The sequence below is a fragment of the Lonchura striata genome, chromosome 2, assembly GCF_046129695.1.
Source record: "Lonchura striata isolate bLonStr1 chromosome 2, bLonStr1.mat, whole genome shotgun sequence".
In the NCBI taxonomy this organism is placed as follows: domain Eukaryota; kingdom Metazoa; phylum Chordata; class Aves; order Passeriformes; family Estrildidae; genus Lonchura; species Lonchura striata.
Window position 1 is genome coordinate 112,729,844 of NC_134604.1, and position 24,670 is coordinate 112,754,513.

The 24,670-nt window shown below is 43.4% G+C and overlaps 1 protein-coding gene across 5 annotated transcripts in view; it reads left to right on the top strand.

Moving 5' to 3' along the window:
- The first annotated feature begins 577 nt into the window (after window positions 1-577).
- Window positions 578-24,670, top strand: part of PRDM15 (PR/SET domain 15) — a 35,642-nt gene continuing 11,549 nt past the window's right edge. For 2 of the 5 annotated variants that reach the window (XM_021540336.3, XM_021540337.3), the window contains exons 1-16: window positions 579-702; window positions 4,361-4,407; window positions 7,580-7,673; window positions 9,872-10,025; window positions 10,726-10,978; window positions 12,193-12,318; window positions 14,614-14,712; window positions 15,487-15,714; window positions 16,358-16,493; window positions 17,502-17,683; window positions 18,329-18,423; window positions 19,204-19,291; window positions 19,978-20,145; window positions 21,223-21,317; window positions 22,430-22,561; window positions 22,946-23,080. In XM_021540336.3, the coding sequence (XP_021396011.2) occupies window positions 4,371-4,407; window positions 7,580-7,673; window positions 9,872-10,025; window positions 10,726-10,978; window positions 12,193-12,318; window positions 14,614-14,712; window positions 15,487-15,714; window positions 16,358-16,493; window positions 17,502-17,683; window positions 18,329-18,423; window positions 19,204-19,291; window positions 19,978-20,145; window positions 21,223-21,317; window positions 22,430-22,561; window positions 22,946-23,080 (2,022 nt within the window). In that variant the 5' untranslated portion in view covers window positions 579-702; window positions 4,361-4,370. Of the gene's footprint in view, window positions 703-4,360; window positions 4,408-7,579; window positions 7,674-9,871; window positions 10,026-10,725; window positions 10,979-12,192; window positions 12,319-14,613; window positions 14,713-15,486; window positions 15,715-16,357; window positions 16,494-17,501; window positions 17,684-18,328; window positions 18,424-19,203; window positions 19,292-19,977; window positions 20,146-21,222; window positions 21,318-22,429; window positions 22,562-22,945; window positions 23,081-24,670 lie in introns of all 5 variants that reach the window. The other 3 variants (XM_021540338.3, XM_021540339.3, XM_021540340.3) reach the window with 3 other exon arrangements.

Consider the following 24,670-nt stretch of genomic DNA (forward strand, 5'->3'; position numbering starts at 1 on the left):
AGTGAGTTATCTCATTCCTAAAAAAAAAAACTCCCCCCCCCACACACACACATACATAGTCTCTATTTTAACATTATGTTGGAACCCAAACTATATTCAACACACTATTTAAGAGAATTAATACAGCATAACATTCTAACATTACACATATAACATTCATTGTAACACTTGCAAAAAGCCAAACATAAAATATGCATTTTTCACAAGTGATGTGATAAAACATTGGAGCGGGCAGCTCGGGGACGCGGCGCAGTCCCGATGTGTTTGAGGAAACACTGGAGGTAGTGCCGTGGTCCGCCGGACAGCGTGGTGTTGGCTCACAGCTTGGCCTGAATGCTCCTGGAGCTCTTCCCCAATTTATCCCATCTGTGATTCTGCTTCTGCCAACCCTCCAGCCAGCACTGCCCGAGAGGAGCGGGAAACACGGCCGGGGCACCCGGGGGCTCCGCCGCCTTCAGCGCGGCCACCGCCCGGCCCGGGAGGGCTGCGGTGGAGGCAGCCCGGGCGGTGGGGCGGTGTGAGGGTGTGAGGCGGTGGGGCGGTGAGGCAGGGCCACGGCCGGGGTCGGGGCCGGCCCCTCCGCACTACACTTCCCGCCCTGCTCCGCGCCCGCCCGCGCCGGCTTCCGCTGGCGCGTGGTTTCCGGAGCGGATCGGAACCCGGAGCGCGGATCCGATCCGGGTCTGGCCATTCCCGGGGCAGGTAACGCCGGCTCGCCGCGCTCCTCCCGCCGCGCCCTCCCCGCCGCCCCCGCCCGGGACCCCCCGCGCCCGCCCCGCCGCGGCTCCTCCCGCCGCCCCCGGGCCGCGCGCCGGGGCCGGGCGGGCGCGGCGGCCGCTCCGAGCGCTCCCGGGGCGGCGGCGCTGGCTGCGGCCGCGCCGCCGCCTCCTCCTCCTCCGCCGCCGCCGCCTCCTCCAGGCCGCCTGTTCTTTGTTACAGCGGCCGGGAGGGCGGTAGCGGAGGGGGCGAGGCGGGTCCGAGGCAAAACCCGGCGGAGCCGCTCCCGGATCCCGGGCCCCGGCGGGTCCCTGAGGGGCGGGCGGGCTCCGGCGGGGATGCGGGGCCGGCAGCGGGCAGCGCCCGGCTCGGCCGCGGGGGGCTGGGGGTGGAGGGGGCTGGAGCTCCCAGGTGCGAGGGCGTGATCCAGAGGGCAGAGGAGGAGGAGGGAGGCGCGGGGATGCTGCGCTGCCCCGCCGTGTGCCCTGGGAGAGACAAAAGGAGGAGAGCAGCGGTCTGCGGGGCTTCGCACACGTGGGGTTGTCTGCAGTACGCTCGTTTTCTGCTCGGGGCCATTAAACTTTGCGTGTAGTTTATCCGCACCATCGCGGGAAGTGCTGGGAAGGGCAGGTGGCGCAGACCCCGCCAGCTGCTGCGTTGCTCCCTGCCCCCCGGCTGGCCTAGAAATCGCCTCCCTCCTCAATAATAATTGATAGAATGGCCCTAATTTTCGGAAGAAACACAAGGCCTCACTGTAGTTTACCAGATGTTCTGCGATTCCTTTGAGCGGTAGCATGAACAAGTTCTGCTACATCATGAGGAAAACTGCGCTTTTAAGCGCATCCTTCCACATGCATATTTGCAGCACCCATCTGCTTGTGCTCTCAAGTTATTCACACACACGGCATTCTCAGACTGAAGAAAGGGTAATTTTAATTCTACCTTGTTGATCATTAAGTTCAAATACAGATTTTCAGGCATTCTGTTAATTTTTCTGACCTGCTTTTTTTTTTTTTTTTTAATCCATTAGCAAGATCAAAATGGCTCAACTTAGCACTTGAGCCTGATATCTTTCTTCAGCAGTTTATAAGGAGAAAGTGTGATTTTATATCCATTCTTTAAATTTTTACAGCTCAAATGGTTCCTTGACAGTATCTTTGCACCTCATGGGCTGCAAGCACAGGTACATGTGATGCTGCAGCTCCTCGGTGTCTTCATTTGGGTTCCCTTAAGTTCCAGGTGTGCTCCAAGGCTTGTGTCACAGCTGGAATTTTTGTGCATAGCTGTGTGGCTCTACACTCGGGCATAAAATCACTCGTCTAATTATAAAAAAATGTGGTTTTCTGCTCTTTTACTGCCGTCAGAATTAGGCTTTGTACTGGGTCTCATTTTGTCTGCGTGGCTTTTCTCCTGATTATTGACTGCTAATGATTACTCTCTGTTTTATATAAAAAAATACTTGGAACTCCCAGAAGCTTTGATTATCCCTGCAAGACAAGAACAGAATTAGGAGCAGTGGGATGAGTGACTTCATGGAGTATTTTTTCTGTTACAAATGTTTGAAAAGAGGAAAAAAAAAAAAAAAATCAGAGGTGGCCCATAGCAACAGCAGATGAGGGCAAAAACAATCCTGCAGCCGGTCTTCAGTGCCATCATGTGAGTGGCACATCGTGACTCTGTTTACCTGCTGGAGCGGGTGGCATGGTGTCGTTTATTTCCAAAACCCCTGGGAAATGCAGCTGAGCTGAGGGAGGAGGAGTTGTAAAGCACATGGGTGTAATTGGGGATTGTAAAGCAGGCAGCAGTGTTTGTTTGGGAGCGAGGGGCGAGGAGGGATCAGGAGCGCTGTAGAGCACCAGAAGCCCTTGCTGCAGAGAGGGAGTGCGCTAATGCAGATCGCTGAGGCTGCCTGAGGCACCTGTGAGGGCCCTTCACGCTTCCTCCCCATCACCTTGAACAACGCTGATGGTTCCTCCGCCCCTTGGCTGCTATTTTCATCTGAAGGCTCCTGTAATGTCACTTGTCCCCAGTTTGCCAAGGATGCGACACAGCGACATCCTGGAGGGTGAATGCCTTTGCTGGTGTGGCTGCACTGTGACTCTGGACCACTGACCAGGGCCATTATTTATAAATTCAGCCATATTTTGGATTAAAGTTTTGTCAGGGCATGCCCCTCTTGAAATAGTGCAAAGCATCCAAAAAAAAAAAAAAAAAAAGTGTTGTTTAAAAAGCAAAGCAAACCATTCTTGATATCAACTTACACCACTTGTTTTTGTAGTGCTGTGCTTGGATTCCCCTAAATACCTGTTGCATTTTTCACCTTGCTTTCAGGATAAGAGCTTTTGGGGAAATTTCCTGAGTTGCTGTTCATGCTCAGCATCGGGCTTTTATATAAATGTTTGTTCTGTTATTTGAGCTTAGTTCCCAAAAGCTGCAGCCCAGAAGGGGCTAGCTTGTGGCACGGATGGGGAGTGTTTGCCCCTTACAGCAGTGAGTGTTAGGGAGGGATCCTGCTGCTGACAGACAAGTGGAGTTGGGGAGGGCAGGGCTTGAAGAGTCCCAATCCTGAGTACTGCCTGTGCTCCCACATTTCTGGCTTGGCTTTTGTTGCTGTAGTCACAAATGCTTTATCTGTTTTCAAACAGGGCTCTGTCAGTTTGGTTTGTCATGTTTCCTCTCCCTCTCACAGGTTCAGGCTCTTACTCCTTCCTGTTCTCCTCTTAGCCAATGCACTTGCTGTTTTGCAGCCTCATCTCTCTCAGACTTGGGTCATGATCTTCATGTTGCTTTGCCTCTCTTCTGAGGCATTGGCAAAATTGCTTATTTGAGAGCTTTTTTGGGGTAAAAAAGGGAAAAACTCTCTCCTAGGTCCTGCTTGTATTATGGTCTTAGCCATACATAATCAGGATTTATGCCAGCTATAGTTTAATTGTTGAGGGGCAATAGTGTTCATGCAAGTTTTTAATATAGACTGACACTAATGAAGTGAATATAGATTAACCTTATTTAACTGTGAAATCAAATTGGTTAGTTATCATTGCACAGAAGGATAGTGACAGAGGCAAGATTTTATTTCCCCAGGTTTTCTGGTGCTCAGTACCACAATATCCCTTTGCCTCTGGAAGAGATCTGTGACTGTATCTGCAGTTTTTAAGATTACTGTGTTTATTAAATAAGTAATCTGCCTTTCAGAGATTATTTTTTAAAACTACAGTTCAATAAAATGTTGCACTGGGCCTTGTTCCTGCAGTGGTTGCTGCTGACCTGGATTATATTCTAGCCCTATATGTTCTGAGGCTCCACAGGAGCTTTTTAGCAGGGGATGCAGGAGTGGCTGGAAGTTTGTCAGAGATGGGGAGCAGCAGGAGACTACATTTCCTCACAGAGAAATGCCTGAGAACCCACAGACATTGAGGCTTCTTTGGTAGTGTTGTCTGCAACACATGTAATGATACAGCAGTCCCAGGGGGCTTTTTAAAAACTTCAATTTCTTTAATTTTCCATGGATACTCATGCAGGGACATTAATGTGTTTGAGTGGGCTCTGGGTCAGTCAGCACCATTACTTCACAAAGAGATGTTTATATTATACAGAAAGTAAAAGTCAATTTTACTAACTAACTTTGTCTTTTGTATTTTGGCAGGTTTAAAATAATGGCTGAAGATGGCAGTGAGGAGATTATGTTTATTTGTAAGTATTAGGAAAAGGATCTAATTCTCACTGTGTGTGACTTGTCTACTCAGAATGCTTGAAATGAAAGACTAAACCAGACTTAAGATTTCATTTAGAAAAATTGCTTTTTGTAAAGGAGGCTCAAACAGCTAATGGGTGAATAGAGAGGAGGTTGTGTAATTTAAGCATACACATTCTGATGCTGTTGGCAAACACACAATGAAACCTCTGAATGTGAGTAACCAGCACAGCTTTTTCATGGCTGAAGTGAGATTGAAGGTCTAACACTCATGTAAGCCCTTTGTTTATACAAGCAGCTCTAGCAGCCAGGGGTGTCTGGGGATAACTCTGACCTCTGGCCTCACTTGGGGATCTGCACCTCCACAGCAGGGCCAGGCAGACTCATAATTCTTTCAGAACAAGCCCAGTTTGAGGTGCACCAGCTGCCCTGGCAGGTATCCCTTGTGGCATTCACTGCCTGTGCTTCTTGCTGTGCCCTCTGTGTAACCCTGAGTGCCAGGCTGGGCTCTGTGACTGGTTCTGGGCTCCTGAGGTGCTGGGGGGTGAGGAAAGGCTGCAGCACTGCTGTGCCCAGGCTGGGCAGTGTCCCATGCTTGCTGCAGCTGTGCTGGCAGGCTTGGCTCCCACATTAATCCTCTCCTTTGTCAGCAGCCTGCACATGCAGGACCTGGTGTCACAGTGGAAAAGAGTTAAGGGATGTGGATGTGAGCAGAGAGGGCCCAGATGTTGTGGATCCAGTCAGGGCGGAGCAGAATGGAGCACGTCCTGGGTTTTTTGATCCACAGTGTTTTACCTCTGATGGTTCCACAGCTGCATGTATGGCAACTATCAGAAAGTTGATTGTCTCCCTCCACCAGCTTCCTTGAAAAATAGTGTTGACTCTTCACCTTTTTACTGAGATGCAGATACCAATAGTGGTTACTTTGTCTTCCCCTTCATAAAAAGATTCTGGTGGACAGCAAAAAGAGTGGGGATGTGATACCACTCTTAATTAGATAGAAGGTGTCACACAACATGATTTTCTTCCTTCCAGTGTGGACTGTGGTCACTGGGCTTTTTCTTGTGCTCTCTGCAATTAAGTTTTTCCCACAGGATATGAGGCCTGCTTATGTTCTGAAAAAGTGAGTTACTATAAATGACGCTGCACTCCCAATAATAAACATCCTTGAATATGTATTTCATAGACAAGAGAATTCTGGAATTTCTCTTTTTATTAAGTGTGTGACTACAGCATCCCTGGGGTATTTTATGATTATTCCCATGCTTATTTTTGTGTTTCTCCCGTGGCTGTAATCTCTTGAAAGTGTCACATATGGTGGGTGTAAAAGCTTTGGGGAATGGCTGCTGTAGGGGGTCTCTTGGATATTGAGCTGTGCCACACAATGTCATTGTCATATTCCCCTGGCTTTGGTCATTCCTCTGCAGAGGAGTGAGAGGAATGTCTGGTTTATTCCTGCCTGTAGTTGTGGGCAGTGCTGTCTGCACCTTTCAGAGGCTTTGCAGAAGTGAGGAATGCCCTGATGCAGTCAGGAGATGAGGAAAATGAGAAAGTGCTTTTTTCCTTTGGACAGCAAAGCTTGTTGGAGAAACTGTTGCTCAGGCTATTCCTTCCTGTCTCCTTGGTTATGACAACCCTTTATGGATGACAGTCCAATTCTTTTCAGCAGTCAGGTTTACACATTCCTCTCTCATTCCTCTGCCCTCTCTGGTTTGGGAAATTTGCTTTTATCCCAGATTATTTCAGTAATATTAAGGGCACACCTGGAGCAGAGGAATGGTGAAACAGTGAACAGGACAGCTGTAGGCTGTGCTTTGCTGCTGGTGCTCCGTGAGTAGTACCTGCCCATGGATCTTTTCCTCTGGTACAATAACTCTTTGGTTCTGTACAGCAAACCAGGCTGGGAAATTCCTTCTGCTGAAAAATCATGTAAAGAGCTGGCTGTTTCATTCCTTGGCTCACCAGAAGGCAGCACAAACAGCTCAACAGGAGGCAGTGACCAGGCTTGGGGGTTGCACCAGCCAGAAATGCTGTTTGTCAAATATATGTATTTTTTCACTACTAAGCTGGTTTTCTTGCCAGAAGAAATGTGAAGCAGCTTGGAATCCCTTGTTTTAGAAATCTTGTTGTTCACTGGGATGAATGCTTGGTGGGGGGAGAAGCTTCCAGTTAGGAAGTAGCTTTGCCAGAGGGGATATACCTTGGAATTACTTGACTTTTGTTATGTCTTCCCAAAAAAAGGTGTGAGGACCCTTACATTCCACCTTTTTAAGGTTTTCCTGACTTGCCTTTATAAGCTTGGAGCTCAGATGCAAAAGGCACCACAGCAATATAACCCCTGAGTGATGATCTCTCCTGAAGCTGTGTCAGCAGCTGACCAAGCAGGGCAGTTTGACAGCTATTTTTTTCACAGTGAAGCAGTGTATAAGCATTTGGAATCCTGTTAAGTTAGCTTATTTTAGAAAGCCTCAAATTATCTTTGTCTGAAAATTGTTTCTTAGGAACCACTCAGTTCTGGGTAATTTACAGCCAGATAAACTAAAAGTTAATTTAGCTAAGCTGATGGTGAATTAGATGGCCAGAGTGTGTTGTGCAGCCAGCTGACTTGTCTGGAAAGGCACCAGGAGGTCCCTTGGAGGTCTCTGTCCTGGCCTGTGGGTGAGAAGTGTGTGTGGCCAGGCAGAGCTGGGCTCTCAGGACATGCTGCTGCCCTGCTGAGCCCTGTGCCAGTTCTGCTGCTGGTTCTGGGTTTGTGCCTCCTCTCACTGGAAGTACCACACTGCCCAAGCTGTTCATAACAGCCCAGCTCCTGAGGAAGGCAGTGATGTGGTTTCCTTTACCTGTTACATGTTTCAGCATTATTCTTTATCTGAAGAATAATGCCATCTTCAAGCATAATATTTACTGTGGGTATAAGGCATTTATTTTCCTTTGTGAGAGAATTTAAACAATTGTCTTCTGATGGTGCTGATCACAGTGTGTGTTATCTCACCTGCAGAGCTGCCAGCTATCCACTCAGTGCTCAACTATTTATGTTCTTTTAAGCAATATAAATAAATATCTGCCTCTCTATGTATGTATTTTACCTAGTGCTAGGTTTCTCCTGAAAGAGGGAGGGAACTGTCTTACAAAAGTGTTTTCCACCAACGTTTTCTGTTTGGTTCCTTGCAGGGTGCGAGGACTGTGGGCAGTACCACGATTCAGAGTGTCCTGAGCTGGGCCCAGTGGTGACAGTCAAAGACTCCTTTGTACTGAGCAGGGCAAGGTAAGAAATGTTTCTGTTAATCCTGACTAACACAATGCCCATGTTAGTCCTTTAAAGCATATTTGCTGTTCAGTCAATATCACACTGACAGCTGGAAGCTGAAGTCCCAGAGGATGACAGAAATCCTTGGAAAGCACATGGTCTTGATTAAATAGAAAAATTGATGCACACACTTAAGTACTGCACTGAATAGAAGCCAAAAAAATAACTTGCTGCTCATCAGGACTCGGTTTCTTTGCTGAGGTTTCTGGCAAGAAGTCAGGTGGTGCCAGATGGGGTGATGACTTCTGTCGTGGTTGAGTACCTGCCACTTTTATCCCCTTTAGATACACTAGATTCATTTCAGAGAAGTGCGTGAGAATTTTTCATTCATGAACTCTCTCATTCCTCCACTTAGAAGCAAAACAAGTTGTTCTCATTATTGTGGGTCTTTGCAAATGATTAGGGGTAATAGTTCTGTCAGCAAATCTGTGACAGCGCAGCAGAAACACTCGTGTTTGCCAAAAGAAGCAAATAGACTCAATCTAGTTGGGAGAAAACAACACTGAGTAGTGATTTTTACAAGGAGAGACAATCAGACCCTGTCAGCAAAATTCATATTAAGGTGTAGAATGTAAGGCTAAGGAAAAGAGCCAACCATTGTGAAGGTGTAATACAGATCCAAAAAGGGAAGTGTTCAGATGGCTTTGTGTGTTATATAATGTGTGCAGGGCTTCCATATTTCTTCTTGGGAAGTCACAGGCAGAAAAGAGGCACGTGGGCAGCAAGTCTGGCACATCCTGGCTGTGTAGGCCATGCTGTGCATTCCCAGCATCATTTTATAACAAATAGTGGTGTGTTGGATCTGCCCCCTGGGTGCCACGACCCCTTGGCCACAGCAGGATGCTCCTGGTGTCCCACCAAGTACAGTGGCTGCACTGTGCAGGAGCTGCCCCTGCTTTTCTTGGCCTTCCCAGAAAAGGAATTTCCCTGCAGTTCCTGCTAGGCACTGCCTTCCTGTGCCTGGAAACCTGCCCTGGATGATCCTCTCCAGCGACTGTTAATGGTTAACAGCCCTGACACTACAGGTGCTTCAGGTAATTTAAAAATACCCGTTGGAATACTAGAAGCTGGCAAGGGAGGTGCTTTTATTATATACAAAAAAATGTGCAGTGCAGTAATTGTCTAGCCTGTACTACACACATTCCATGACAAACTACTATTTCCTACCTTTTTCTATTTTTTAGCTTGCACTTTAATGTCAAGATGTTCCAGCTGGGAATGTTTGCAGATATGGTGCATGCTCTGGTTTTCAATCTCCTTTTGACATGCAAATGCAAAGTTTTCCCTAGTGGAAGTGTGGGCTGCTGGACCATAGACTTGAAAGCAGAATTAAAAATTGACTTTTTTGCAGCTAAATGTATTTATTTTCCTGAAGAGTTTTCAGCTGAAATCAGGTTAGATAAGAAAAGGAAGGAAGAAACTTAATTACAGCCTTTACATCTGGGTAACAGTAACTGAAAATGAGTTAGCTGAGGTCGAGGGCAAGTTTAACCACAAACTGGATATGAATCTTTTAAGAACAGTCTGCTTGCTTAACCATGTTTGTTGCTCCTTCTGTCTTACTGAAAAAATAAAATGGATGCTTTATGGTTAAAAAAGAAGTGTAGAGAAACATCTGCTGAACTTCCCTGTCTCTAATGCTACTTATTGTATGTTTCAAAATAAAAATATTTTTTCAATTCATTTTCTTATCACTGTGATTGCAATCTTTTTATATTTCCTTTTATCTAGGCAGTAAAGCAGTTCTGCCAGTATCAACCTCTACAGGGTGGTCAGTAGCTTGTCTGATTATTTCTAGCTTTTCATCTGTTAGCACACACATGAAAAAACAGAATTGCATTTGGTCTGTAAAACCAATACCCTGGGGCCAGTCATGTGAATTTTTGGGAAGATGTTCTCTGTGTATTATATGTAGTAACAGTATTTGCTACATCTAGTTCTTCTCAGAAGCCAGTTTGGGAAAAGAGTAAAGAGAGGCTGGGAGCACAGAAACACTTGTGTTTAATGCTGACTTCTTTCTTCCACGGGTTCCTGCAGTGCTTAACTTTTACTGGATGAGGTGGTGTTCAGCCAAAGGTTGAACTTCCTGATCTTGGAAGTCTTTTCCAACCTAATCAGTTCTGTGATTTTTTTTTTTCTCTCTCTTAAATTCTTAGATCATCTCTGCCTTCTAATCTGGAGATAAGACAGCTGGAGGATGGGACTGAGGGAGTGTTTGCTCTGACTCAGCTGGTGAAACGTACCCAGTTTGGCCCCTTTGAATGCAAGAGAGTTCTCAAGCTGGAGAAAGAATCAGTTTTCCCCCTGAAGGTAAGACACAGAATTTGTAAAACAGTAAATAGCAAGGAGTCAATTTAATGTGTGATGAATTAATGCTAATGCTATGAAGGGGGATTATTTGGAACATCTTGTAGTTGTGCCCTGTAAGAAATGAGCTAAACAAACATTCTCTGGGCAAGGAACAGAAGAACCAAACTAGAAGCTCAGTACTTTTAATGAGTCTCTTCAATTTGATTGAATTTGCCTAATGATCCACATATGCATTAGGTTTACGGAACATGCAAAATAAGTGGGACTTTTTTCTGTCCTGCATTGTTTTATTCCTCTCTTGACAAGTTTTGGTAGTAAAAATGCTACATTAAGAATGGAATTCAGTCTTAATTTCCACTAATACCTAATGTCCTCAGAAGTAAAGATTTAGAAATGTGCCTTGGACTGCTGGCTATTTAGATACCGTTCCACTCATGTGTGCAGTAATTTTTTGGGAAACTGGTGGCTATAGCAAGAATTCTTGGGATTATTTTGTTCAGTTTATTCCCATCTTGCTCTTGGTCTTCTGTCTCATCTGAAGGTGTGACTAAATGAAAGATGCCTGATGCAGGACTTGAGGCTTGCTTCGTTTCTGATGTCCTCTGAAACGAAACCACTGCAAAAGCAGAAAATAACTCATTTTCCCTTAACTTTGTATCACTTCTTAGGCTTTTTATTCCATGCACATTTTGCTTGGCAGGTGTTCCAGAAGGAAGGGCCCCTGGTGTATTTTGACACCACAAATGAAGATGATTGCAACTGGATGATGATGGTGCGCCCAGCCACCGAGTATGAGCATCAAAACTTAACAGCCTTCCAGCATGACAATGACATTTACTTCACCACCTGCCAGGACATCCCCCCAGGGACTGAGCTGCGAGTGTGGTATGCAGCTTTTTACGCCAAAAAAATGGAAAAGCCAGTGCTGAAGCAGGTCACTAGTGTTGCCAATGGTATGTGTGGGGGCCTTTCTTCCTTCCTAAGGGCCCAGTGCTGGCAGGGACTGATAGTCCCTGGCTGTTGGAGTTGACAGTGCTGTTTATCCAGTAGGTTCTTATCCTGCAGAGTCAGGCCAGCCTGCACACGTGGGTGCTCTGCAAGAGGAAAGTGGAGATTCTTCACCGTGATACAGCCAGGTTTTTTTAAAACAGGTGGCCTAGTTAATGGTTCATCCTCTTCAGAGCGGACAGACTGGATAAATAGTCCTTAACTAATGATTTGGTGGTTGTATCAAGTAATTTCTGGGTAGGACAGCAAAGGAGCTCAATTATCAGAGAAATGTGTGTGCAGATTTGCTAAAAAAGCCATTCTTCAGTTGCAGTGAAAATGGTTTGATTTTGCACAGATCTGTTACAGTTGCAGTGAAAATTGTTTTGTTTTGCACAGATATGTTACAGTTGCAGTGAAAATGGTTTTGTTTTGCACAGAACTGTTACACAGCTCTAAAAAAATAGATTTCTCTTAAGCAGCTTTGCATGGGACCCACTAGAGTAAGATTCACGTGGCTGTGCATTGGAAAGAAAGGCAGCAGATATTTTAGGATCTGATTTAGAATTGCCACAAGTTCCAGTGTTTTCCCCTTTGTTTTCTCCTACTTTTCTACAGCTGAAAGGCAAGATCCTTTAGTATTGAAAGGGCATTTTCTTCCTGCTCTTGAGCTGGGAGTACTCCCTGGATGTTATTACTGCTCTGCTGGGTATAATTTGGGGTGACAAATTTGGAAAGAGGCCATTGCAACCAGTGTCAGCTTTATGGTTGCCCTTGATCCTAAGCAGAGTCTGAAGTGCTACATCTGAATCGATGCAGTTGATATGTTTCTGAACTCTGAGATGTTTCCAGTTGGTATTAACTGAGAGGTTTCATATTTTACCTCTTTAATTTAACCTGTTCATGCATGTTTTGGGGATTGTGGGTATTTAAAAATACTGTTGATGTATGCCCTGCAGTCTTTGTTCAGCACTTCATGGTACATACACTCCAGAATATTTAAGGCACAGTGGGTGAGATTCAGCTATAAGAATGCCCTGGTTAAAATTTTCCATTAGAATGTTATTTGCAGGCCTGTTACAGATTAAAACTTTCTGACTGTGGTTGCTGCCCTCAGCACAGAGCAAGAGTCAAAGGGTCTGGGCAGTAAAGAAGATGAACTCTTTTTTCCTCTTCACAGATACATCCTTGGTAGCAATGGAGTCTGATAAAGAGGGGAATAATAAGGTCTCTTCAAAACCTTCATCTGCTGTCTTACCTCATAAGAAAAACAAGAAATCCAGCATACTAGCAGCTGATCCAGCAGGTATGCAAAATTACCGTGCTCTTAAGGAAGATAAAGGATACAGGTTTGCAGAGCTGTTAGGTGCAACACTCCTACATGTGTATTATGGATATATAACTTCTGGCAAATACAATTTAGAGAGGATTTAAAATCCTGATTTTTTTCATTTCATTTTCACGGGCACAGTACTTAAAGTACATACACAGGTTAAAAAATTACAGAAAGGCCAATAAACTTCTAGGCAGATTATCTTCATGAAAACCACAAGTGCTTCTGACTTTGGAGGTGGTTAGTGCTAGATGGGAGTAATCCCCAAGAAAATCTTCATTCTGCCTGTGCAAAGTATAGTAATTCAAACAATCAGGTCAAGTTCTAGAAGAAAACATTTCAAATATTTGGAAATGACAAGAACACTGGCCATCCCCAAATTACAATATATGCCACTATTAGAATTCAGACTGTTCTAAATTACAGAAACTCAAATTTCAATAAACTTATAAGTAATACATATCCTCTTGACAAAGAACACATGGCTTAGGAAATATCTGGTAGTGTCTTAGGAACTATGTCCCAAAGATTCATTACAAAGCATTGCTCCCTCCACCCAGTCTCTGCAAAGTGGAACAGTGACATTAAGAACCCACTTGACACAAATTTCAAAAATTACACTCAGAGTACACAAGATCAAAATAAAACCATTCTAGGTCTGCTCTTTGAGAGGTTATTCTCCTAAACTTTTCTTATTAAAAGTAGCTGGGAGGAAAGGAGGGAAGTTGTTGCAGGCGTGTACAGAGGATCCATTTTTCAGCTTGGGTTCTGTCACAGCTAAACTGTGAAGTTGACTGGGGAGTTGTCTTTCAGTTTGGCATTATTGATTTTTTCAGAGGTAAAATGAAGAATTGGAGCAGCCCCTACTACATCCTTCACCCTACTGCCTGAAAGTTCAACTTCAGTAGAAACAAAATGCTGCCTTTATATTTTGGGAACCCTGAGGTGTTCCCACTGATTTGGTATTTCCAAAACAAAATTTTCTTCTTTTGATTCTGTTTGCCTCAAGTCATACCAAGCAGTTGCCAGCTGTCAGATCTGTGGTTCCAAGTCAGCCAAGTTGCCTTGGAAGCCTGAAGAAGTGGGAACTTAAGAAGGATCTGACTCTTCCTGACAAACCAGTAAAGGAGTAACTAAGGAGCAAGGGAAGTGCAGAGACAGGCACAGTGAACTTACACAGAATGTTGGTTTGCTGCTTTTGTCCTCCTGGACAGAGTCCTCAAGTAGTTCTTTATGCAGCTGTGAAGAGGGAATTTTTGTTGCTGTATTGCCAAGTGATTTTTTATTAATTTATTTATTGCAGCATGGATGAGATCACACCTCTGTAGTGCAGAATGTTGAATGTATCTTGCAGCAGGGAACAGCCTCTGCCTCAGAAAATCCTTTATTTTAGTTTAAGAACCAACACTGAAAAGAAGGAGGAACTTTACTGTCCCTTTACAGATGGGGTCCTCAGAGAAGATGAGCTGGCATGTAATGATCATCTAGGAAATCTGTGGCAGAAACTGAGGCACAATTTGAACTCCCTGTGCTGCCATTCACTTACCCTGACTTCAGTGTCATCCTCCTCCTCTGCAGAAGGAGGCTTATTCATCTTTTTGTGTGCCAAAAAAATCTCTGAATCAGTCCAGATTTATCAGATCCTCTTGACAGCTTCAAAGATATCACATAAGGACTGAAATACAAAGGACTGTGAACGGAGTTACTCTTCCTATTTTTTTTTTAATTCCAGTTTCATTTTTGCCCTAAGTTCTTCACCTTTCTTGAGTTGATGTGTTAATTAAAGTATTAGTATGGTGATTTCGTAGCACATCTAATTAATGAAAGTGCTGAAATGTGGGTTTTCATTGTCCTCACCCTTACTTCCATTAATCCAAATGTTCTTACTTTGCAATGCCCTTCACAGAGATTTCTCATGCTTCTGTCCTCAGCTAACCCATAAGAAGACTGGTAGCTCTGTTTTTAAAAGTGCTAAAAATTGCTTTATGTCATGGCTTTTATGAACACAGTTCTTTAGAAAGTGATAAAGGAGCCCTCAGGATTTTACAAGGGCACTGGTACTCTCTCCTGGTATAATTTATATCTTCTGATCGTTCAACTCTTCATGTTGGGAGAATCCTGAAATGGTCCCAGTTGCCCCCAGGGGCCTCTTGCTGCTTAAATTGTACCTTGTGATAGTCAGGGAATTACTGCAAGATAAACAAAGCTACAGGGGTTTTACCACCTCCCCATTTTCAGAGTATTTCAGTATTTCTTGTTGTGATTTAGTGAACACTCCAGAAGGCAGTGGAACAGCAGAAGCAAAGCCCAGCCTGTGGACGTGTAAAGTGTGTTCATCTGCTTTCCAAGAGCCCCAGCTGCTGACAGGTAGGAAGTGCTAGAAATTCATGGGAGAGCACTGAGAATCATCAGCAGAATTCTGCTCTCCCATGGCTGTGAAGCCATGCACCATCCATGGTGCAGTAAGACAAAATAATTAAATTTTGTGTTCCTCTAAGGAAAGCAGTAGTAGGGAAGGTAGAACAAGGATATTTTGGATGTTTTGACCATGGCAGTGTTCAGTCTCTGGACAAACAGCTGTAATGTTGAATCTAGAAAAAATAAAACTGATATCTAGAAGATGATGTGGCTGGCAGGAAGCTCAAGGATGGGGAGGTGCATGAGCAGTGTAAAGGTCAGTGATGCCAGGTTATACTTTGTGATGTTGTCCATCTGTTGTTCATTTATGGCACAGATTTAGTAAAGGTAATGAAGGACATGTTTCTTTTCTGCATTTCATTTGCAGCTATTTTATGCAGTTTTTTTCAGAAGAGCTTAAAATTATTTAGAAGCTTTGGCCATTTGGTGAATCTTTTTTGAAAAGGGGACTTAGGTCAGTAAATAATTTGGGCATTTGGAAAAACGTACCCATTGTTAGAAACACAGACTTTTTACTGTGATATCAACAAATCTTAAAAATCCAGTTCTTGTTGAATAAATTGTAGGCTTTGATTTGTGAAGGTATTGTGGCTGCTTTTGAAATAATTTGAAGTAAGTCTCTGCAAACTGAAATGGACCTGATAGATGGGCTTCAGTGAGTTCCATTTGAGAATTTTAAGGAAAATTTCTTCCTTAATCTCTTGTTCTTCTCTGTCCTTTCAGAGCACTTGCTGAGTCACCTGGAACAAGCCAAAGGTGCCTCCCCAAGCAGCCAAAATGATGCTGAGAAAGCAGAGAAGGCAGCAGAGGCTGTGCCAGCAGATCAGCCAGTGGCAAGTGATGCAGCCAGTGCCAGCACAGACTCAAGGAGAAAGGCCAGGAGGGGAAGAAAAGCCAAAACAGCAAAAGTAGAAACACCTCTTGTCATTGATGAAGAGAAAGATTCTGCAGGTAAAACAGAAATATAGAAAATGCTAAGCAATGTATCTGCTTATACATCTTTGACAATTTCTTTAAAGAAAGGCCTAAAAAGCAGTGAGAGACAAGATGGAGGTTTTTAGTTAGATCACTAAAGCTGCCAATTTACAAGTTTTGTTAGTTATTTCTGAGGGCCTTGAAGGCAGCACCTACAGCCAGTCACCTGCCTTCTTCTGTGATGGTTTGTAGAGAGCCCTGGAGTAACACAGGGTCGTATTTTTGGAACTGCAAGAAGGAACAGGAGAGGAAGCATCCTTCCTCTCAAGAGGACAAATCTTTCTCTACCTCAAGTTTAGTTTGGAAAGGGCTTTACCTTCCTTGAAGGAATGTCTAATGGGAAATTTCATGATCCTTGGTTAACTGACCCTGAGTAATAGATTGGAAATGTAAGAAGTTAGAAAAAGGTGTTAGAAAGAGATGTCCCTGCCTGTGGCAGGGGGTTGGGTTAGATTTTTAAGAATCCTTTCCAACCCACACTGTTCTATGATTCTTTGAATTCTTTCCTTGTGGACAATTCATTTGACCAGTGCCACATCTAATTACAACTCCTGCATTTGAGGTTTTATTTCCAGCTGTTCACATTACTGCTGTCTGTATTTCTTTGGTGTGTGTGTAGTGGAACGTGTGGCTGACGCTGTCACCGAGGTCCCTCCAGAGGAGGTGGCCCTGCCTCCAGCTCCAGAAGAGAAGATTATGGACTTGGTTTTAGGAAAGATGCCCAGCACCACAAACAGCATCAGCTCAGTGACAAAGTAAGTGTTCTGGGATGATGTAGCATGCAACAGTTCTGCTCAACTTCTGGGCCCACAGATGCTCTTTTTTATCAGCATAAAATTATGTGATGCTGCTGCTCCTTCAAGAGGTGATTTTGAGTGCCACTTGTACACTGGTAGGATTTTGGAACATAATATAAATGAAAATTTATTTTTTCATCGTGTTACTGCTTTTATTCTGTGTTTCCAAAAGCCTCCTGCAGCTGCAAGGTGAAATTTGCTCCCATTGAATTTTAGTGATAAGACAGGCAAAGCGATTTTTTCTTTCAGAATATGTTAATCATTATTATTATTCAGTTTTGCTTGTCATCTTAGCTCATGAATGACTTCATGTTGATTTTGCATGTAATACTCCAGATTTAGAGCAGTAGGAGGGGAAAACTTCAGTATAACAGAACCTCAGGGAGACTCTTCAGTATCACATGATTAATTCAGATTCTTATATGTCTTTTTGTCTTAGTAAAATTTGCCTTTAGAATTTTCTTTTATTTTGTATTATAGAGCACTCAGTTTTTATGAATTGGCTAGTAATGGTATATATTGAAGTCCTTAGTAGACACAGAGCCATCAAAAAGGCATTTCAGCAGGTGGTTGTGCTGGGAAATGGCACAGTGCTGCTTGGCACTCTGTTGCCCTCTGCCCAAATACAGCTTTTACATGGGGGCTGCCAGGCTTCCCTAGCTGAGATAGGATCTGTTCTGCTCTGAAAACATCAGCACTTTCTGTTCCTCTGAGAGGCCTGCAAAGAGATTCTCTGCTGCTGCTTTTTGCCTCGTTGGTTCTGGGTGAAGAAAATTGGGAATGAGTGACACCTGCAGCTTCCAGGGGGTGGCCAGGGGAGCACCTTGGAGCTGGGGAAGCTCCATCCAGGCCCCCCTCCCTCCTGCCAGGAGCTGAGTTTAACACTCCTCTAGTTTTTGCTAGCTGGTGGAACTCTGTTGCAACCTGTGGGATAGCTTTCAGTCCCTGCCTTTCTCTCTAATCCAGTAGGTTTGCTCATCACCAAAACACCATGTCCCTCAAAAGAAGTTTAATTCTCTCCAGTAGACACGGGATTCGGCGGAAGCTGATAAAGCAGCTGGGGGAGCACAAGAGGGTCTATCAGTGCAGCATCTGCAGTAAGATCTTCCAGAACAGCAGCAACCTCAGCAGGCACATCCGTTCTCATGGTGGGTTGGATTTTCCCTTGCCTGGGCATTGATTTTGTGTCTTTGATTTGATTTTTTTTGTGTGTTGGTTCCACCTTTGAGTTAAACAGCAGTGCTCGTTTTAGGTATTGGGATATGTATTTATAAGAGCTGGTTTTGTTTTTTTCTTTCTTTTCACTCTCTCTAGGAAACTATTTTAATTTTTCAGACCAAAGCATGAGAAGATAATAGTCCAAAATTGAAATTGAAAGTATTTAAAATTAGAATTAGGTACCTCTTTTAAATGAGGGCAAGGATGTGATGTTTTTTTCCAAAGCTTTTATTGCCTTTAAATTGATAAATAAATATCACCCCCACCTTCACAGGCACATGGGTAACATAGCTGTGTAAATGACAGGTTTTTTCCACCTGTGGTTTGCAGTTCCAGGGGTCTGTGTCCTGTTCTAAGGGTTCCATGAAAAATCATCACTGAAAAAGGGTGGGGGAACTAAACCAAAATTGTTGGAAATGGTTAAAATCCACTGGTTAGATCTCTTGAATTACTAAATTTTTCATCACTAGCCTGTTTGTTTGCAGTTGCTTGTGCTTTAGTTTCCCCTGCCTTGCCTGGAGTTGGTTATTATCAATCACTGACTACTTCCCTTTCATCTTGATTGATCCCCTCAGGTGACAAACTGTTTAAATGTGAGGAATGTGCAAAGCTGTTCAGCAGGAAGGAGAGCTTGAAGCAGCACGTTTCATACAAGCACAGCAGGAATGAAGTGAGTGGAAGGGGTTCTTGCAGGGTTTATGTGGAAAGGCACAGAGAGATTCCAGGTGTGAGCGTGCCCAGTTCATGGTAGCAGGTATCCCATGTGAGTGAGAAAGAACAGAGAGGGTATGCCAACATCTTATCTTAGAATAATTGATGGATTTGAAAAGTGATTTTGAGCATGTGCAAGCCCTTTTCCTATAGAAAATTGCTTTCAGGCATCACTTCCAGCAAGACAAGCTGGAATTAGCTGGACCTGCATGATACAGAAGTGAGATCTGACTTGAGTTATGCTGCTAAATAGGGTTGCTCCATTCTTGTTTGCTTGTCCTGTTTGATTTCTCCCCACTTATCATTCCCTTAATGTGTGAACTCTGCCTTTTGATGCTGCTGCTGTAGAAATATTAAGCACAGCTGTAGTGGCACCTTATTAGTGAAAATTTCCATTGTTGCTTGGCACCAGGGTCCTTAACTCTCAGATTGCTGCCACCTCTTCTGGAAGATGAGTCAGATCAAATCTTGCTTCTCAAACATTCTTTCTCTGTGTTCGACCAGGGGGATATCAGGAAGATATTCCACATCCACACAGGAGCATAGTCCTTGGAGTTTTTTAATAGCTCAGATGTAGCAACATGGCAGGATAAGACAGCATCAGAATTTTGCACCACTGTGTAGATAAATGCCCTCTTGAAGGATTAAAAATTGGAAAGGACAGAAAACTGAAGAGATACTTGAGGTTTAGAATTTCTCTGTCAATTGTGACTTGGCTTTTCCTGTTTTTGATGCTCAGGTGGACAGTGAGTACAGATACAAGTGCACCACATGTGAAAAGGCCTTTCGGATAGAGAGTGCATTGGAATTCCACAACTGCAGGACAGGTGAGCGTGGGTAACTGCTCCTCTGGCATCTCTGCTCCATTCTGGGAAGATGTCCCCAAATCCATCTCAGCAGAGAAACTGCAGAAGGGGAGTAGGGATTTAGGTTTTTGTCATCATCACAACAAGCAACCTGGTTTTTTTTGTAAGAAAAGTGATCTGTAGAGCAATACATCCACTTAGGAACTGGGTTTTTTTAGTATCTCCTGTTCACCTGTGTAATATCCTCACTTTGTTCACAGATAATCTGTCTCATCATCTCTGTTTAACTTTTTTCCCTGAAACTAAGTTCCACATCACTCCTCTGAAAGAGAGGAACTGAATATAGGAGCAGTATTAGTGGTAATTTGTAGTTTTCTGGAATTACAGTTTTCTTCAGCTTTATACTTGCAGTAGTCTCTAAATGTTTTTTTCTTTGTATCAATCCAACCTGTCCTTTTCTCCCATAGCCATCCCTTGTGGTTACTCATATTATTTCTGCTGTGATCTTATGCTCAGAAAATTACATCCTGGTTACTTTTATGGTCCCACAATAATGTTCAGTCCAGAATCACACAGATAATTGCCCTTAGAGTATAGTGATGGATTAAATGTTGAAAACCCAGATCCAACAGAGGAACCACCTGTCTCACAAACATACAAAACCTCTTTCCAGCTGTAAAGAGCTGCATGATTTCTCTTGCTTACAGATGACAAGACATTCCAGTGTGAGATGTGTTTCAGATTCTTCTCTACAAACAGCAACCTTTCAAAACACAAGAAAAAGCACGGGGATAAGAAGTTTGCATGTGAGATCTGCAATAAGATGTTCTACAGGAAGGATGTCATGCTGGACCATCAGAGGCGGCACTTGGAAGGTAAATTTACTGCAGATGAACCTAATTATTTCTCCTGAAACAGCAGTGGAGGTGGGCAGGTTAAGGAAATGATAGTGTGCAATAGATCTTCTTGAATGGTGGCTGTCTTTTTTTTAATCAGTTACCTGGTTAAGAATTTCAAGTTTCAGCAAAATGTGACATTTATGAAAAATAACAATAGTGGGTCCAGAGCTATAAACAGTCATGGCAGCAGTTTAGACTGTCTATTTTAAGTATATATTTTTCTTTCTTTGCATCCTGTTCTTCCTTTTTTAAAATTTGTGTGGTAACTTGAAAATCTGAAGGCAGAGAGTTAACTTGCCATATACAGCTGTGAGTGTCTACTACAGAAATACAATGTCAGTGGCATGATAGCTTTGAAACACTTGAGAATATATGAAAATGAGATTATGAGAGTTTGCTGTTCAAAATTTCAAGCATCTAAGTACTCAAAAACTGGAAAAAGTTGGTACATTGCTCAACATGTACTAGAATGTGGTTAGTGACTTAGATGATAAAACCAAAAGTGATTTAAAAAAAAAATAACCAGCCAGATTGTTTATTTTGTGTCATGAACCAGAGGACAAGGGGCTGTATAGCACTGGCAGTGTCTCATTTTCAGCTGTCACAGAAGAGCAGGAGCCCTCTGCCCTACAGACAGTAGCAGAGAAAGAGGTCTGAAATCCTCTCTGAGCATTACAGCTGATGCTGGATGGTTGCATCTCTCCTTAGAGACTTCTCTTTCTTAGTGAGGGTGAATTTCTGGGCCAGATACCAGATTGAAGTGCCAACTAGATCTGCCTGTTTCCTGGTGTTGACAAAAGTGTTTTCAGTCACTTTACAGCTGCTTTAATAACCAATAAGCCATAACACATCACTTTGGCAGACTGCTTCTATATTCTTAAAACAGTTTAATTTAGAAATCACCCTTTTGTTAGCAATTAAACCCTGCATTGAGGCCTTTCCCAGTGTTTCACTCTTCTTCCCAATCTCCTCCTGAGCAGGCCTGCAGGCTGGAGTGGAAAGCCATGGTTTATTTCTTGTTTTGTTTTTTTTGATGGGGACTGCTGTGTTAAGGGGTGAGGCGTGTGAAGAGAGAAGACTTTGAGCACAGCACGGAGAGCATGGTTCGCTACAAGAAGGAGCCCTCGGGGTGCCCCGTGTGTGGGAAGGTAGGAGCTTGTGCCAGTGAGCCATGAGAAACGCTGCACTGTGCTTCCAGGGGTGCTGCAGTTCAGTCCAGAGAGGAGGAAACTGAGGGGATCCATCCATACATTTAAATATCTCCAAGGAGTGTCAGAGGATGGTGCCAGACTCTTTTTGGTGGTGCTCAGCAATGGCACAAGGAGTAGTGGCCATAAAATAAAACACAAGAAGTTCCACCTCAACATGGGGAAGAAATTCCTCACACTGAGGGTGGCAGAGCTCTGGAACAGCTGCCCAGGGAGGGTGTGGAGTCCAGTCAGGAAATTCCTCTTCAAACACCTGTAGCTCCATTATTCATCCAAGCCCACTGTGGCCATGGATGGTGGGAGCTGTTAGCACAAAAGTGAATTTCAGGCCTGAACTTTGCTCAGGACATGCAGCACAATGTAGAGTGTCACATGGCCACTGTGTGTGTCAGTGGAATCTCATGGCTTATGTTATTTAAAATAGAGTTTTTCTGGCTGGTTGTAAACAGCTGGAGTTGACTGTGTGCATTGGGAATCCTTTTCCATGGAGAATAAAAGTGAATTCATGGTGTAGTCATGGCATGGTTGCATTTGAATGTTCAACACTCGTGATCCTAAGTCACTGTTGTCACAAGGAGTGTGGGTTTAACTTGTGATTTTATAAATGTTTAATGATTCATGGTGCAAAAGGTACTCAAGAACTCTTAAGCTGCTGTGTAGACCTCTTATTTTGATGCTTTGAATATCTTTCATATCAGTCAAGGTAGATTTTTTGACTATAGTTTTTTAGAGATGGAACATTTGTGGTTCAAAAGACACTGTCAAAATATTTCAAATTCTACTCTGTGTAATTCTGCTGCAGCTTTCTTTTTGGAAGCCCACCCCTGACAAATGTCTAATTTCAGTCAGTTCCTTGGAACTGTGCCCCTGGATTTTGCCATGCCAGCAGTTCTGAGGCACACTGCTAACAGGATCTCCTGCATGTTTCTGGCCAGAAGGAATAAAAAAAGACAGTAAATGTGTTCTGTGCTCTCCACTGGATGGGTTGCAAAGAACTGTAGCCCTGCTGGACATGATCAAAAAATCCTTCCTTCCTTTTCTTTTCCTTTTAGGTATTTTCATGTAGGAGCAATATGAACAAACACCTTCTAACACACGGAGACAAGAAATACACCTGTGAGATATGTGGACGTAAATTTTTCAGGGTGGATGTCTTGAGAGATCATATTCATGTCCATTTTAAGGTATTGTGTTAATAATCAATTAGAGAAGGCAGATTGTTTTGTCAACACTGAATTTTAAGGAATTAAATGAAATTAAAAGGGAATTGTATCACTCAGTGGTGCTCATAAAGATGCTTTTGTTGATGTAATATTGTACCAGCTGAGTCTCTTTACATTGAAATTCCTTTTATATGCAGAACAAATTAATATTAGTTGTTTGAATAAGTTATTCCTTATGTGGTCCTGGACAGAGAAACTCTGGATTGAATGAAGCAGGAGGATATTTGAAATAAATAATATTACAGCAGTTAATGCAAAGCAGTCTACATGGCAGCAAAAGGTGACTAGGCATTACTTTTTGAAGAAGTTTAATTGAAACAAAATATTCTTTTCCACTCTACACAGGATATAGCCCTAATGGACGATCACCAGAGGGAAGAGTTCATTGGTAAAATTGGAATCTCATCAGAGGAAAACGATGACAATTCTGATGAAAGTGCAGATTCAGAGCCTCACAAGTATAGCTGCAAAAGGTGCCAGGTAGCTTTAAATACTTTCAAATTAACTTGTTTTGGGATGGAGGAGGGTGTGGAGGGATTTATAAATCATTCAGTATTTTAAATAACATTAAGGGCTCTCAAAGGTCTGTTGTTGTCTGCAGTGCTGTTACTTCTAATCTGTGAACTGAGGCTATGCCATAAGAATTGAGGTGGTGTCTAGTAAGGGGGATGATAAACACTAAAAAAAAGGAAAGATGGATACATTCACTTTTTCCTGTGAGGAAGAAAACAAGCAAAACTGGAGGAAGGATCAATAAAGGAACATTCACATCTCAAACTACCTTTCAATTATGTGCAGCTTTAAATGGTTACAGCATTTCTGATTGATAGAGTTCACAAATTGATTAATTTTTGTGAGGTCAGAAGGATCTTTAGTGGACATCCAGTTTGGCGGAGAAAGACTTCTGCTTATGCTCAGTGTGGCTGCTTATTCTTGCCCTGCTCCATTATTAACAGGATGGTGTTGGAAGTGCTGCTGGAATGTAGTTAATTCAGTTGTCAGCTAAGAGGGGAAGACTTTGTAAATCTCTCACTGTGTGGCTTTTGCCATTTTCTAAAGAAATAATGGGTCCTTAAGGACTCTGTGCCCTCCCTGGGTGACCACTCTGTGCTGGTGTGGTGCAGAACAACTCAGTGAAAACAGCAAAACTGACTCAGGGACAGGGGATTTTTGGTTGTTCAGCCACTGAATTGACCCCTAGAAATCAGAGCTTATTTCACAGCCCACACTTAATGTGGTGCAAGTTCTTAGTTTATCTTAATTTTAAGACCTGCAGATAATAATATTTCAGTTTTCTTATCTGGGAGCTGGTTTTCAGTGTAAACTGATTTTAAGTTTGTATCAGTAAACATGTGAAGGTGTGGTGCCACAGCAGTTCATCATGTTCTTGCTTTCACTGTGCTGATTTTCCTGCCTGACACCTTATGGTGTCATAAACTATATAAAATTGAGTGCTTCCAAGTGAAGGCAGTTGGGCCATTCAAATCAGAAAGATCTTTTTGGAAGTTGGGTTTTTTTTAGCGCTTTTGCAGGTGTTTGTGAAGTAAACAGTTGTGTAAGGGCACAGCTGTGGGAAATGGGATTTGATGTGAGGAGATGGGGACAATGAACAGCCAAAGGGAGAACAAATACAGGTAACTTCTGGAGAAATCTCTCTTCTGAGCTCTTAAAAAGTCTAGTTTTCCTGGTCTCAGAGTACATCTTCACCAAGCTGTGCAGTGCTGTTAGAAATGCCCTGACTAGTTCCAGAATTGGAGCAAAATACCATGTCATTATGGAACTTCACCCTGGCATGCTGCAGCATACACAGATATGCTGGAGCACATCTGGATGTGCACATCTGGAGCTCAGTAGTGCAGCACCTGTCTGTCATAGCTGCAGCACCTCCAGGAGCTGAGCCAGAGTCACTGCCCTGCCGTGCCTGGAAATTCCAACCCTTCAGGAGCTGCTGCCAAAGCAGGAGCTCACCATGCCCCTAGAGCCCAGCAGGCATTTTCTCCATCTGTGATGTCCTCACTCCTACGGAATCACAGAATAAGCTGAGCTGGAAGGGACCCTCAGGGCTCACTG